Source organism: Pyrus communis, chromosome 4, assembly GCF_041283825.1.
Source record: "Pyrus communis isolate YQ-2024b chromosome 4, ASM4128382v1, whole genome shotgun sequence".
Taxonomy (NCBI): domain Eukaryota; kingdom Viridiplantae; phylum Streptophyta; class Magnoliopsida; order Rosales; family Rosaceae; genus Pyrus; species Pyrus communis.
The window spans coordinates 22,259,464-22,276,205 of NC_142568.1; the positions used below are offsets into that span (position 1 = coordinate 22,259,464).

General features: G+C 35.2%; 1 protein-coding gene across 5 annotated transcripts; it reads left to right on the forward strand.

The window, feature by feature from the left end:
- The first annotated feature begins 867 nt into the window (after nucleotides 1–867).
- Nucleotides 868–15,653, forward strand: LOC137722693 (uncharacterized). Of its 5 annotated transcripts, none has more exons than XM_088693039.1 (11): nucleotides 874–1,129; nucleotides 1,279–1,319; nucleotides 1,439–1,491; nucleotides 1,855–1,935; nucleotides 2,545–2,634; nucleotides 2,901–2,990; nucleotides 3,163–3,231; nucleotides 3,342–3,443; nucleotides 3,826–3,894; nucleotides 4,036–4,132; nucleotides 4,303–4,739. In XM_088693039.1, the coding sequence occupies exons 1-10, from the start codon at nucleotides 1,059–1,061 to the stop codon at nucleotides 4,105–4,107; spliced, it is 738 nt and encodes a 245-aa protein (XP_088549165.1). In that variant the 5' UTR covers nucleotides 874–1,058; the 3' UTR covers nucleotides 4,108–4,132; nucleotides 4,303–4,739. The 5 variants fall into 5 exon arrangements, with proteins under 5 accessions (XP_088549167.1, XP_088549165.1, XP_088549164.1 ...); XM_088693038.1 differs by having other exon boundaries at nucleotides 875–1,129; nucleotides 4,036–4,139; XM_068461753.2 differs by having other exon boundaries at nucleotides 877–1,129; nucleotides 4,036–4,092.
- The last annotated feature ends 1,089 nt before the right edge of the window (nucleotides 15,654–16,742 follow it).

The following is a 16,742-nucleotide window of genomic DNA, read 5'->3' on the forward strand; positions in this document are numbered from 1 at the left end:
ATCTCTTTGAAGATCAACACCAACTCAATTGATGTTTGTGTTGAAGTGTAATTTTACCTTGATTCAAGATGATATCCGACCCATGATGATAGGTTAAAAGTTCGATCCATGCAAATGCTAGAAATTTTTTGCATGGATATATCGGTGAATCACTAGTTAGAAAGATCTAACTATTGTACAATTGTGAGGTTGTCATGCAAAGCCCATGTCGGTGGGCTGATTGTAGAATAGCCTAGAACAATGCTAGGATGAAATTAAGTCCATTCCACGAAAGTCGGTTTGGCAAGTCTATAAATACGTAATGGTGTAATGCAAGTAAGAATCAAGCAAGTAGGAAATCAAGTGAGTGAGAAGCAAGAGGAATTTGGTAGGAGGGTGAGTTTTTTAGAGTGTGTCTTTAGAAAGAGTGAGTGTCATAGTTTTCTAAAGAGTGTTCTTAAGAGTTTGTGTGTTGTAATATTTTGTGTGTGTAATACAAGTAATTTGTTTACTTGTGTTGTTTCTTCAACACTGTGTTAGAGTTGTGTACTCTAATCTTTTCCCAACAATTGATATCACAACGGTACGATCAGGAACCCTCCCCAGTGAAGCTGTCGAGAATTGTGAGAAGTTTAGTACTTTGCAAGATTATTGGTTAATCTTGTTCGGCTTATCGAAGCTCTGCCAACACGATGGGAGACCTTTAAGTTGTTGGAGGAATCAAGAAGTTGAACAACAAAATTACAACACATGGGTGAAATGTATAGAGTCTTACCTACAAGGCCAAGATCTCAAAAGTGAGAGCAAAATGAAAAAATAAAAAAGCGACAAAAAGGCTGACAAAAAGGGTTTTCTTAATATATAATATATAGTATAAATAAAAACTCAAAAAAAAATTATTGGATGTATGGAGGTGCAAGTGGTAAAACTGCGAAGCACCGTTTAAATCCTCCTTAAACCCTTTTACGCTGCAAGTCTGCCAACAAACAAAACCTCCCCCTCTCTCTTTGTGTGTTATCGATCTCTCCATGTTGCTGACAGAAGATCAAATTGGAGTTCTCGAAGATTTGTGATTAACGATGGCTTTCAGAAGCTTACACCAGATTGGAGCTCTCTATCGTACAGCCCAGATCGCAGAATCCTCCCATCTGTGAGTAGAAACGACTGGTTAATGCCCTGATTGGTTGCTGAGAACTTGAAAATTTTCAATTTTTCCCAAGCTTTGGATTGGAAAACAAAATGCTTCTGATGATCAATTGAAATGGGTATTTCAAAGATTGCATCTTCTTTGAATTTCAGGCTTGGAAGCTCAAGAAACTATGCAACTGGTATTTCAAATGGTACTTAGTAATTTGGAATTTTCTGCAAGTGATGGAGTAAATAGTAACTGATTTATTGGGTTGGCGCACAGTTTTTTTTTTTTTTGTAAATTTAATAATTTTACTTATTTTTTTATCAGTCCCGGAATCTTCCTTGGAGTCAGGGAGTTCCATGACTTTGCGTTCTGCAATGGTAAGTTTCGAACACTTGTAACTTGAATTGGTTTGATGCCAGTGCTAAATTTGAATTATGAGCATGCCTTTTGATTGTTTCTTTATTTCTCATTTCCGCGAGTTGCTAAAACTTACAACTCGAATCGGTTGGATGCCAATGCTAATTTTAGATGATGAACATCCCTTTCAATTGTTTCTTCATAACTTGAATCTGTTTGAACCAATGCTTAATTTGGATTGTAAGCATCCCTTTTGATTGTTTGTTCATTGTGCATTTAGGTTGTGTTGAGTTACTAAAACTTATAACTTGAATCGGTTGGATGCCGATGCTAATTTTGATTATGACCATCCCTTTTTTATTCTTTCGTTGTCTTTCATTTAGGCTGTTGAGTTGCCGCTTTTCTCGAGTGACACAAGGTCGCTATCAACACAAGTAAAAGCCCCTGCACAAGCAAGACAAATGGTATGTTATCTTTCTGAACAGTTTATGTGGATGGTGCTCAGGCAGTTCGCTTCTTCTTACTATATTCCATTAGTTCGGTACTGAAACAAGTATCCATTTTTGAAGGTTAGAGTTGTATATGTAATCTTGCTCTCTTGATGAAGAGAACCAATGAACTTCTAATTTTCTTCGTCTGCTCGTTTGCATCACAGATCATAATACCGTGTGTGGTTACCTTATGATATTTGCAAGGTGCTCTTTGAGTAGCCATGTTGAGTCCAGGGTTTATCTATGAGCCTTATACACCTGGTGAAAAAATCTCATTTTTCAAGAGGTTAGTTATTTCAAAAGTGAATTTTATTGTTCTCGTAGATTGTTAGTAATTAGAGTAAACCGGTCACCAGCATGGAACTCTATCGAGGATCACTACATTTAGGCAGGTCTCTCTTTTCACTGTATCGGTAGTATAGTCTTTGTTTTCTTTAGCAATTATAGAAATTAGCTATGAGAGACATACTATGATTAAGAATTACTTATGCTACGATTAAGTTTCTCATTAAACTCTTATAGCTTTAGTTTCACTAGATAAATGTTAGACTTGGTTACTTATATTTTTTTCTTAATCTCCAGATCATACGTATGAACATTCTGATGTTTTTATGCATCAGATGGTTCACAAGAAGGGGGTGGAAAAGAACAAAAGAAGACACAGTTATAGAGGTGAAGCTCTAAGGATCTCTTGTTTTAGTGATTCCAGCTTTTGGTTAATTCTGTTGACGCTTCTTTCTTCTATTCTTTCACAACTGTCCTTCATTCCCCCGAATCTCATTCTAAATTCCGACCCACTCCATTTTTTATGTTTTGGTTTTGGAATGCAACTCATAATAAGTATAGATTGCAGATTGAATTTGATTATTTATATTCCAGTCAATTGAGGCCTAATATTTGACATCTCCGTTCAATATTTCTGGTTTTCCAATTTTCAGCTCAAAAGTGCATATGCCATTTCTAAATTAATAAAAAAGGGGTATTCAAAGAATCTATTCTACAAAGAAGCAATAAACTTATACATGCAGGTATATTTCTCTTTTTCTTCGCGTTTCATCTCGCTAGGTTTTATGCATTCTTTATTTTTATAAATAGTCCTCATAGTAGTGTATTTATAAATCCTTTCAAGTTTGTATTGCTTCTTTCAGTTGCATTGTTTGAGTTTCTTCCCGTAGCTAATCTATTCACCTTCTTCTCCAGATAAATACTCTAATGGCAAATGGGGACAAAAATTCTTTAAGGAAAGCAGTTACAGAGAGAATGTTTTTGGTATGCTTCAGTACTTTTTAGTTTCTCTTAAGCTTTATTTATGCTGCTTTTTTTTATGTAAAGGATTTGCTTTTGAAGTTAACCAATATGTATGATCTTCTCGTTTGCAGGAACTCAAGAATGAAATAAAACAAAGAGACTCAATATCGAGTAAGGTTTTCTGGGAAATGGTGGAACCGGTTGTAAAAATACAAACTTTGAGAGCACGACTGGTAAGTGTCTATCTGATTAATAAAAAGTGTGATTTATGCTATGCAAACACTTCACCATAACGGAAAATGGGATTTACTGATGTTGAGATTTTTTGGCTGAATTCTTGATGCTGACTGTTTCGTTTTAACTTTTAACTGCTTAGGTTGAAGAAACTTTTTCATTTTATTCTTTTATGTATAACAGAATCTGTAGAAATCTCTTCAGTATGTGTTTACAATTTAACATCCCTCAGTTGCCATGAGCACCGAAATTCATAAGAATCTACCACATAAATTGCTTTGAAATCAAAAGCTTAGCTATGTTTCTTTACATTCTAGCACACTGGTGTCATATTTTTCTTTACAATTACTTTATCTGTGCCTTTCCTCTTTCTAATCACAGATTGGTGTCAATCGAAATGATCTTGAGAAGGTGTTCATACAGCTTACGCTCGAGTTTCTGACAAAGCAGGTACATGGACAGCTGGATTCACAACGCGTTTATAATTTTAATGTTGCTTTCTTTCATTGTCTTATAACCTAATGCTTTTAATTCAAAACTTTACCTTCTGAGGGTGCTACTCCTTTCTTCCTTTTTGTTTTTTTCTGGCAGAAATTCGAAGCATATGACTCGAAGGGTGCTGTTGTTGCTGGAGATAAATCGAAGGAGGTAAAGTGTGATTGAAAAGAAAACACCAGTGCATGTCCGGGTAAAAAGTAAGAAAAAAACGGTGCACAAGAATATTTACCAGTAACACAAAATATTAAGGGTTTCTTTTTTCTTCAATATACACAACACCTTTACTCTCCTTTTCACTTTCGGTTTCTTTCCCATTTAGGCTCTTCCTAGTGATGTTGACATGCTTTCCATGCTCTGTAGGTCCTTGTTCGCGGTATCTGGGTATTTGAAAAATCTCTCTTCCAGCCTAAAGCTTTCTGGCGTCTTTGTGGGAGGATTTCTATCTAAGCAAGCCATCCTTCATAAAATCTACCGTGTTGATGACGAGATATAAGCTGTTACCCAATTTGGTAAACCGAGCATATCTCAATTTACCAAACTAGCTGTATGATGTAGCTACGTTTTTTGTTGTTGAATTCAACTTTTAACCCGATTCCGAGGGATATAATACTTCGGGATTGATCCTTACAGCATTCTAACATTTATTTTTATTTCTACGTCGTTCTTTTGCAATTATAAAGGAACTCTCCTTTCGCTATGTGTATCTTCACCGGCAATGTACCGGAAATGTAGTCCAGTACGTTTCAGGCATGCCATTCATCCAAACGATGCCTTCCTAGATATTCTGTCTTGCTTCATTGGAAAGGGCAATGCCATTTTTAGTATTCTTTCATTAAGTTTCACAAGAAACTTTGTTTTGTTTAAGTGAGAATACCTTGCTTCACAGTTCCAAATTACACCTCCTAAGAATGGTATCCACACAAGCAAACCATTCATCCAAATTTCCGCATTATCTACTCCTTTGTTTGCAACTTTGCATTCGTATTCGACGCTTCGCAGTTATTTTTATTGGAAACGAAATCAACAGATGAACAGAAGAGAGGAGCATTTCCAGTTTGTAGGCATTTGCCAAAGGCTCTACAACTTCATCACCTTCAAGCCCATGAAACTAGGCCCTTCGGCCATTTCTGATGCTAACCCTAATGAAGCCGGGACCGAAAGAGACCGAAAGGTTCACCCAATGACTCGAGAAGTATCAACAGTTGCGCGTCGAGCAGAAGCTCCGAAGAAAATGGTCAGCATAAATGACAGGGTGGAGGACATACAGGAAGCAATGAAGTTACGACAAAAGGGTAAATCGTTCGAGAAGTTGAACTGGGTAGAGCTGGGAAGAGATGAGCCAAGAGCTTTAAGATCAATTCTAAGGGTAGATTCTGATCTGAGCAGGAAGGTGGGCACATTTGTGAATTCAACCACCACCAGATGTTCATAACTTTACCATGGTTTGCAGCTGGAATTATATCAGATTATCATCTGTCGTGTGTACTAGATCACAGAATCTGATTAATTTGGGATGACCAGTTAATCAAATATATTATTAAGATAGTTAATTATGAATGTGTTATAGCCTTTCATTTCCCTTAAAGTTTGGTAATTACCATCTCGTCTTCTAATATTCTCAAAAAATATGCACAAATATATGGAACTGGTTACAAAACTTAAACAAACATACGGAGAACTGGATGGATGCTAAATAGACAGCAAGTTAACATTGAAGATGTGGTTTATATACGGCTTATTGTTTGTTTAATGTTTATAAATTTTGTTTTTTATTGAAGTTATAAACGATTCTATTTACGCATATTTCTAATATTTTTACGAGTTCCTTTTTGGGATACCTATGGGGTCGAGAAACTTCAGGTTTAAGATTTCAACCTTTGAAGTAAAGAAAAGAATATGTCCCACCAAAACATTTACAACTTGGTCTGCAATTGGCACAAGGACCGTAATAATTGGGTAGATATTGAATGTGCCTCTCCTCTGAATCTGATGCTGCCCAATGCTAAAGCCACTCTGGAAAATATCTACGAAACAAAACCTTGTGATTGAAGTAGCTATTTTCTTTCTTTAGTAGTCCGGAAAGTAGTTTGGAAAAAAAGCAGTAACGGTTGATTCTAAGAAATTAAACGATTGAATTAAAAAGTTGGATAGTGAGTAGCCGAAAACAAACCCCTGACATAGACATGATACTTGGAAAATTGGGGTGTTTGGGTAGGAAGAAGTGGGTGTGGTGGTGTTGCTTCCCAAGCGGTGGAGTGCACGTATTAAATTGAAAATGATTAACTCATAGCTATAAAGTTCATTTGGATGTGCTTTTAACATAACTGAAAGCGTTTTTGATGGAAATGCTTTTGGAACCAATCTTTAGTAAAAATGCAAGTAAATCTTGAAAAAAACATTTAAAGTGCTTCATGGAAGAAGTATATAATTGGTGCTTCTTGCATAAAGCACTTAAAGTGTTTTTGGTTCTCAAAAATATTTTTTCTAAAAGCGCTTTTAGCCATTTTAAAAACACATCCAAACAAGTCCATATTTAGTGGGAAAAACTCCAAACCAAGGAGAAAGAGCACCATACCTATGTTACATATCAGCAAAGATTACACCAGAACTAAATCTTAGGGTGTATCTTCAAACCGGTAGCACTCTATGCCAATATGTAATGAAACACGGGCCAAACGATGAGCAATATTATTATCTTGACAAAGAATAACATGTTTATGACTCGTGACACATGACACTTTCTCACGAAAATACGCGATGAGTGAATTTAAATCTATATTTTTGATTCATAACTACTTTTATATCATTTATTAGGTCAAACCATCGTTACAAGTATTTTAAGAATTTGTAATCTTCTTGGTACTATTCCAATTATGGATCCTAACGCTGCTTGTGTTTCAGATTTAGCATCTAAATCAAATTTAGAGTAGCCTTCAATTAGTATATTACTTTTTAGAATTTTTTAATAGTTTTATTATCACTTCAACCTAGTGAATTTAATCGGTTCCTGATTGGGAGAGAATTTTTTGTATGTCGGTAGCATGGTACGCATATTAAATATCGTAATATAAATGTTTGAATACTCGAAAAAATATTTTTAAATATTTGTATTATGACATTGAAATATACAATATCATGTTCCATGCACGTATAAAATATTTTTTTTAATAGATTTGAACCGTGTCGTCAATGCAGCGTGTGAATAACGATATCTTTATCTGACACGAGCAGATATAATATGATTTTCTGCAAAGCAATATTCAAAGTAATAAATACCTTCTTTGACTCCAAGCACTTCAAGTTTCAGTCGCGTCTATAAATACAGGGTTTGCAACACTCAGATAATAAGCAACCCCTGATTCCACAGAAGGTTTTGAAGAATGGATGCAAGAGAAGACCAGGCCTTTCCGCTGGGAATTCTCCAGAGGCTCTTCAGCTTCCTTATGAAAATCATCGAAGCTCAGTCCCTCAAGACGGTGACTCTAGGCAAGCATCATCCGATTTGCAACGACTTAGTTAACACCGAGGTATTCTCCTCATGAGTATAACACTCGTCACATGAATATGTGATAACTCATGTGGAAATATTTCTAGCGACATGCAAGAATCTCCGTATCCAATGAGTTTATGCTCAAGCCAAAACAGTATAAGGATTCATGGTGACAAGCCAAAAGATTTCATAGATAGATTATTCATGATTAGTATAGCTAAGTATATTATGCATGTGATATGCATGTTTATTGTCAAACATTTTATACAACTGATTGAATTAAAGTGTCCTTAATTATTTTTCTGTGTGTTCAACTGGGTTGATTAGTTTGACTCAGAAATATATTTTCATGTCTTGCCATCCAAGTTAGATCTGGAATTTTGCTTTGTCAATCGAACATTTTTAGCCTGCAGAGATTGCTGCAACAGGAACTAGTACTACACAGTACTACTATTAGCGAGATTGTCTCGCTTCTCAAATTTCTTTCTAATTCATTCAATTTTCTATATTAAGTTTATGAAATCTAATTGTAATCTTCCAGATAATGAACTTAATTTAGAAAATTCAATAAGTTTATGGAGTTTGTGGAGTTAATTTAGAAAATTCAATAAGTTTATGGAGTTTGTAATCTTCGTAATCGTAATTGTAATCTTCCAGATAATGAACTTAATTTTCTATATTAAGTTTATGGAGTTTGTGCTAAAGCCAAAGCAGTATAAGGATTAATGGTGACAAGCCAAAAGATTTCATAGATAGATTATTCATGATTAGTATGGCTAAGTATATTATGCATGTGATATGCATGTTTATTGTCAATTATTTTATACAACTGATTGAATTAAAGTGTCCTTAATTATTTTTGTGTGTGTCCAACTGGGTTGATTAGTTTGACTCGGGAATATATTTTCATGTCTTGCCATCCAAGTTAGACCCGGAATTTTGTTTTATCAATCGAATATTTTTAGCCTGCAGCGATCACTGCAACAGGAACTAGCACTACTATTAGCGTCATTGTCTCGCTCCCCAAAATCTCTTCTCAATTCATTGAATCTTTTACATTAGGTTCATTGAATCTTTGTAATCGCAATCGTAATCTTTCAGATAATGAACCTAATGTAAAAAATTTAATGAACCCAATCTAGAAGATTACAAAAAAATTTTAGAAAGCGAGACAATCTCGCTAACAACTACTTTCTTAGGTTGAATCGGAACTGCATCTACGCTTATGTGGAACCCATTTCCCACTCATGCGAGACCTACAATGGTGTGGAAATTTGAGTCATGTAGGAAAATTACTATTATCCATCTAGTTTGAGTACATCCACCCGTATTTCTAATTGAAAATTTGGTATCACCTAAAAGAAATTGAAAATTTGGTGCCATCTAGTAAGTTAAATTTAAAAAAAAATGATAATTACTTTTTTTTTTTATTTTGTCAAACGATAGATTTGTTAGATTAGCCACTGACAGGATGGCACAGCTCATGTCGTCATGCAAAAGCTCAATACCTTTCCACCACTATAATAAACGGCCACTTACTAAGAAAAAAAAGAAGATAATTATTGATTAGGATGTGTTTGTTTCTTTTCATCATATTTGATATCTCATTTTTAGGGATTAAAATGATTTAGAATATCGAGTTTGTATATAAACAAATAAATAAATAATCAGTCTAATAACTAGTATTGTGAGCCCCTATTTTATTTAATAGCTTGCTACATCTTTTTCTACTTGAAAAGAATTTGACGACAAATTCATCTTAAAATTGGTTTGGGATTGTGGTGCTTTAAACAAGAAAGAGCAGCTTATTAAAATATTTGGAATATGAAATGTGTTTGGTAAAACCAAAAAAAAAAATGCTTTTTAAAAAAATAGATATCAATGAAAGTTAAAAAACATAGAAAAATAGAAGCAGGGTTCACATGCTTCTAAAAAAAGTTTTTTTTTTTTTTTTTTTTTTTAACATAGTAATTAATGCTTATTTAATGAACTTTTCAAATACCCCAACATATTTTAAAAATTACAATATTTGCCCCTATATTGTCTTTAACAATTATTATATCAAATTAAATACTGAATCATTTTTAGTCGTTACCATATTCAAAGCAATTTATATAAAAGTTTATCAAACACTTTTATTAAAAGCACTTTTACTGAAAAAAGGTTTACCAAACACATAACTGTTGTAGTTCTATTAGATTAGGAATGTGATTGTGTAAATCCTAGTATATCTAGAAATATCTCTTATATTCCTATTAAATGTTGTAATCCTAAACGGAAAGGTTTTTACCTATCCTACTACTATAAATAAAGGCACAATGGGGTGATACAAACACACCCACAATTACACATCTCTATCTTCTTCTCTCTATGCTGCACTTTCTCTCTCTATATGGCCTCCATAATTGTTCAATAAATTATGCCTACAACAAGTTATCAGCACGCTTTTAATGATGCGCTAAAGAGAGTTTAATCTTCAATCAAGGGAGTATTACGTTTTAATCAATTATTTTTTGTGATTAATTTATTATTTTGAATTGATTTACATGCTATTGATTTTATTTAATTTTTCTATGTTGAACGTGATACAACTCATTGGAGATGCGATTCCGGCTTTTCAAAGGATCTCCTACAGATTCAAAGGCTTTTATTGTTTTCTGCCAATCAGGTACGCTTAAAATAAAGTAAGATATTTGAAACAACCTTAAAGCACGAAAACATTCTCCATGATGCATGAACCCCCTGTGTTTATATTTTCCTTCCGATATATATCTATATATTGTATATGTTCATATATTTGTCAATATATATATTTGTTTCATGCATTACGCAATTATATTATGTAGAATTTATGAGTTAAAGAAACAAAATAAAATAGAAGCAATTTTGATTTTTTTTTTTTTTTTTTTTTTCCAAACCTTAACCTAAAAAAGGGGAACCAAGCATGATTTTTTTGAATTCTGAAAACCCTAAGAATCTGAAGAAAAAAAGGGGAAATTACTGAGTTGCGCCTAGCTGGCCCGAAGCCAAGCCAAGCGGCACCTAAACTGATCGACACACTGGGCTTCTGTCTTCAGCTCCCACTCGGCCCGCATAAGCAAATTTTTTTTTTTTTTTTTTTTTTTGCATTGCTGGGCTTTTCTCGGGCGGCCTTCCATCGGCCAGCAGCTGACTGGCCCTCCTCCTGCAGCTTGCCTATTTGCATGGGCTGCTCCTTGCAGCCATGATTCGAGCCCAACCTGCAGCTTTGCTGCATGCTCCTCTTTTCTTTGGACAGCAGCCAACAATTTTTTTTTTTTTTTTTTTGAATTTTTGAATTTTTGGCTGGGCTGCCATGATCTTCACGGCCCTAGGTTGGGTACCTACGGCTAAGCCTCACGTAGGCTATATTTTCTTAATTATTTGGCCCGATGCCATCTAAAATGAATATGATCCAAAGTTATTATTTTTTGCTTCTATAATCGATCCCGTTTGGTCTCGATTTATTGAATTAATTAAAAGTGACATGCAGTCCATTAATCCGATAATGAATCCAAAATTATTGACCTGAAGATCACTTTTGGACATTAACGATTCAATAATTTATTTTTATACTTTGAATCGTTGACATACTTTCGTAGTAACGAAACTCTCACACTTGAGTTCCCGAAGAACCTCAAATCCACTACACTTAGTTGAGGTTCTTTGGGAACACTTGAATGTTCTAACTTTGATGATTATGGATGATTCATTCTCGTAACACCGATCACAATCTTGTTCCCTCCAATTTGATGGATTGTCGAACCATTATAAGTTCAATTTCCCTTATTTGGACGTTTCTAATATAAACCACTTACTGTGGGGTACAAGACGTGAATTTCCACTTTACTATCAAGAAGCTGAGAAACCATTGACGCCAACAATGACATGAAAGAGTTGAATAAGCCTCCGCCATGATTTTTATTCGAAGACTTATGCCCAAAGCATTACAAACAGAAGTACCTCTTGAACGAGGATTCCATGGCTCTTTGGCTCGATCCTACGGACTGTCTAATCATGAAAGACATTGCCTGAAGCACACCATGATTACGTCCATGAATGAGTACAATTCTGAAGTTTATAAATCCAATCGAATTTTGACTGGAGAATACTTTTCTCGTCCTTCCATGTTTCTAACTCTATTCTGAAACAGTAGTGTAAAAAGCGAAAGTTTACCAAATTCTCGGATCTAATTACTACCACAAACATATTGTAGAATCAAGGCCTGCCAAGGTGTGGCATCATGCTCAAAGCGTGATCCTTGGCACCTAAGACCTAAAACTTCAAGAATAAGGGAAAATATTCTCAAACTTCAACCCTGCAAAATCTACTTCCGTATCGATGGAATAGATCATTGGTTATGCGCCTGTTTGTGCCCCTACCAATGTTGTTGATGAGTACCATTCTAGTAGTCAATATGTGAGACTAATTTTGCTCCACCGAACATTGTTGGAAGAGCAGAATTTTGACATGGATGGCCTTGTTGGCCGAATCCCCTTAGTAAACCGTTTACTTTATGAACATTTTTCCATGTTCCTGGATTCAAGTTTGGTGTATGTTTTACTTATGGATAATCTTATTGATATTGTCCTTGAATATAAGTTAATTGAATCATGTTTCTTAATACATGTGACCGATTCAATTAAACATGTGATTAGGTTGGAATGTGGGAAAGTTAGTTGTTTGGATGAATGCGTACTAGGCACACTAACTTTACACCTAAATCGCATCTCTAACAACGACTTTAGGTTTATCCAATCTGATTAAGAGCATTGGCACGCTACTTATTGTATGAATGGTACTGAATTACCATTCAAGGGACAATAAATTCTCCTTGTTGTTGAGTTCTTAAGGATATTCGAGAGAACAATGATCATAAATGAAACCACTGAAGAAAATATAATGGAATATATTTGCACCACCTCCAAAAATGAGCCTGAAGCTTTGATTTGGGGCCAATGGGTTGTCTCCCAACTGGGGTACGTGCCACATGTGGCCGACCTGGAGCCGGGTGCTTCGAGCAGTTTACTTGTATTACGACCATTTTGGGACACTTAGGTCGAACAATGATGCCGCGACGCATCTCTTTACTTGAAGTAAGAATCTTGTGCCTACAAGCACACTTTGCCAAACCTGCTCATTAGGGAAATTGATTTTCTAAATCATCATTCGCAAAGATACGAAATCGCCCATTTCACAATGGATTCAAGGGAATATATGTGGACTAATCCAACCAAAATGCGGACCATATAAATACTTATGGTTTTGGTTGATGAATCGACAAATTGGTCACAGGTTTGTCCACACACATTGTTGCTAAACCCCCTGGCCGATTAAGGGTTCACCACCTTACTTATCCCTTAAGGTCCGGGTGGATAATGCTGGAGAGTTTATATCGACAATTTTTTGATAAAGTATTACATGCGTTTTGGGTTTATAATTGAACATTGAATTCTCATGTTCACCCCAAATAACCTCGCCTAGTGATCATAAAGAGCAATTTAAATGATCGCCTAGATTTTGGTAAACGTACCAAATTTTTAGTTTTTGCCTAGGGCTATGCAATCTTGTACGCAACTATGTTGGTCCGCCTTGAGGCCCATTGCCACCTAACCATTTTGACGTTACAATTGGTTACTAGGTACACCCTGATGATTTTCGTATTTACGCATTTGGGTGTGCATTCCATGTGTCAAGTTGCGCCGCCGCAACGTACCAACATGGGTCCTCAACAAAGGATGTTAATTTTTGTCGATTATGATTCTCTTTCACACTAGCTCTCTTCAAGCCCTTGTATGTGATCTCTTTATTGCTCATTTACGGGTTGTCACTTTAATGCAACAGTATTCCCGCCGTTAGGGGGAGATTAAAACGTCAATGTTCCTGGAGAACGGATGTTGCCCACTATGTCTCATCTCGATCCCTATACTGCATAAGTGTGATAAGCAAGTGCGATAAATTCTAGCTTTCAGAATGTTGCTTGAAACGCATTCCTCTGATCTAGCTAAAGTGGCGAGATCATATACCAGCTGCAAACATGCCTGCAAGGATAAACGTATTTAACGGACGTTGAGTCAACATCCCTGGAGGGTGTGCCGCCCTTGTTGGACAGTCCGGTACACCGACGGATAGCCAATCAATCTGTCTTGGCCTGGAGCATGACAGATCACTCGGTTCGTAGGATTCCCTTCCCTAGAAGAGGAAGACAAGGCACAACAATGAATCTAAACTCGATCGTTGTCTCAAATCATTTCCATCTCATGAAATTAATCCGGATTACTCTCGAGATTTGAAGTTTGTGGTCTGGTATACTAGTTTGGATGAGAAAATGAGATTACCATCGATGATGTTTTCACTTATATGGTAGCTATTGACATAAATGAAGGGTGACGATATTGAACCGTGTTCCATTGATTAAGTGACAACGTAGAACTGATTGGACAACTGAAATTACAATACAAGTCAAATTCCTTACCAAAATGTGTTTTGGACCTGTCGTTCCTATACTGCCCAAGGTAACCCTATTGTGTTACAAGTGAGAAAGGAAGCTTTATGAGATGAATGAAATAGTGCAATATAATGCATGCCTTACGGCGCAAGATTTCTCTCAAACGTCCTGTGATTGATAGCAGCATTATGAAATATGTTTAGTGTTTTCTCCATGGGGATATAGATACGGAGATTTACATGTAAGTTCCCGAAGATTTACATGTGTTTTCTCCATGGGGATAAATGTTGGACTTGGTCGCTTATATATTTCTTTCTTAATCTCCTGTTCTTACATGTGAACATTCTGATGTTTTATGTATCAGATGGTTCACAAGAAGCGGGTGGAAAAGAACAAAGGAAGACACAATAATAGAGGTGAAGTTCTAAGGATCTCTTGTTTTAGCGATTCAAGCTTTTAGTTAATTCCGATTGAAGCTTCTTTCATCTATTCTTTCACCACTGTCCTTCATTCCCACAAATTTCATTCCAAATTCCGACCCACTCCTTTTTTATGTTTTGGTTTTGGAATGCAACTCATAATAAGTATAGGTTGCAGATCGAATTTGATTATTTATATTTCAGTCAGTTGAAGCCTAATATTTGACATCTCCGTTTGATGTTTCTGGTTTTCCAATTTTCAGCTCAAAAGTGCATATGCCATTTCTAAATTAAGAAAAAAGGGGTATTCAAAGAATCTATTCTACAAAGAAGCAATAAACTTATACAAGGAGGTACCTCCTCTTTTTCTTCGAGTTTCATCTCTCTAGGTTTTATGCGTTCTTTATTTTTATAAATAGTCGTAATAATAGTGTATTTATGATTTTTCATAAATACACGGAGGTATAATTACTTCTAATTGAAATAAATATTTCTTATGTTCTTGCGTCTTTTCGTCCCTTCAAGTTTGTATTGCTTCTTTCAGTTGCATTCTTTGAGTTTCTTCCCGTAGCTAATCTATTCACCTTCTTCTCCAGATAAATACTCTAATGGCAATGGGGACAAAAATTCTTTAAGGAAAACAGTTACAGAGAAAATGTTTTCGGTATGCTTCAGTACTTTTTAGTTTCTCTTAAGCTTTATTTATGCTGCTTTTTTTTATGTAAAGGAATTTCTATTGAAGTTGAGTCATTATGTATGATCTTCTTGTTTTCAGTGTTGAGAGTTGTCCCACATCGGTGAGGGACAAGGTTTGCTATGTGCTTATATGATCTTGGGCTACTCCTCATATTGCCAATTGGTTTTATGGTGGAACCTCAATTTCATCATGGTATCAGAGCGGGTTGTCCTCATGTGAAGCCAAACGGCCACATGCGCTCCACGTCACCCAGTTGTTGTCCACGTGTAGGCTTGAAAATCCGCCACACGTGCGGGGGCGTGTTGAGAGTTGTCCCACATCGGTGAGGGACAAGGTTTGCTATGTGCTTATATGATCTTGGGCTACTCCTCATATTGCCAATTGGTTTTATGGTGGAACCTCAATTTCATCATTCAGGAACTCAAGAATGAAATAAAACAAAGAGACTCAATATGGAGTAAGGTTTTCTGGGAAATGGTGGAACAAGTTGTAAAAATACGAACTTTGCGAGCACGACTGGTAAGTGTCTGTCTGATTAATATAAATTGTGATTTATGCTATGCAAGCACTTCACCATAACGGAAAATGGGATTTACTCATGTCGAGATTATTTGGCTGAATTCTTGATGCTGACCGTTTCGTTTTAACTTTTAACTGCTTAGGTTGAAGAAACTTTTTCATTTTTATGCTTTTATGTATAACACATTTGTGAATTCAACCACTACCAGATGTTCATAACTTTACCATGCTTTGCAGCTGGAATTATATCAGATTATCATCTATTGGTCACAGAATCTGACTAATTTGGCATTACCAGTTAATCAAATTTATTATCATGAATGTATTATCCTTTTGTTTCCCTTACACTATGTTTGGATGAAGGAAATAAACTTAGAATTTGGGTAAAAGTCATAGTTTATAAATTGACATGCATCAATTCATTTGTTTGGATTCACAAACATTGAAATTTAGAATTTCCACGTGGACAAAAAAATCTTGGAATGTAGGACATCCGATTCCTAAGTTTAAATTCCATGTAAATAGGTGTCATTTCTCAATTTATATGATTGAGAGTTTAAAAATAACAAATTTCGTATTCAACTCCATTATTTTTTAGGTTAATTATATAAGAAAATTCACAAATTCTAGAAAATAAAATTCTATCATTTTAATTTTCATCATTTTAAAATTCCTTAGTAATTTTAAATTTCTTCATCCAAACATGATGTTAAAGTTTGGTAATTACCATAAAATTTACTTGTCTTCTAATATTCTCAGAAAATGTGCACAAATATATGGAATCGGTTCCAAACTTAAACAAACATACGTAGAAATGGATGATAATAAATAGACAATAAGGTGACACTGAAACTATGGTTTATATATGGCTTATTTTATGTTTAATACCTATCAATTTTGTTTATTAAAAATAATAAATGATACTATTTACGAATATTTTCCAATATTTTTATGAGGAGAAATGCTAAGGAGATTTAAAAGTGAGACTCTTTGAGGACTCCCTATCATCTTATGTTTTTAGCATAATATTTTATAATATTGATACGAAAACTAATATTAAACTGTACATTGACAGAAAGTCTACTAAGAGTTTCATTTTGAGAGACTTTCTTAACTTTCATTTTATCAGTTCCTATTCGAATACCTATGGGGTTGAGAAACTTTAGGTTTAACATTTTAGTCTTTAAAGTAAAGAAATGAATTGGATCC

What these genes read in the sequence shown, in the direction of transcription:
- LOC137722693 (XM_068461753.2), top strand. Translation starts at nt 1,059, where the DNA reads ATGGCTTTCAGAAGCTTACACCAGATTGGAGCTCTCTATCGTACAGCC. An exon ending in AAGAAGACACAGTTATAGAG is followed by an intron (nt 2,635 to 2,900) that starts GTGAAGCTCTAA and finishes TCCAATTTTCAG; the next exon opens with CTCAAAAGTGCATATGCCAT. An exon ending in CAATAAACTTATACATGCAG is followed by an intron (nt 2,991 to 3,162) that starts GTATATTTCTCT and finishes CTTCTTCTCCAG; the next exon opens with ATAAATACTCTAATGGCAAA.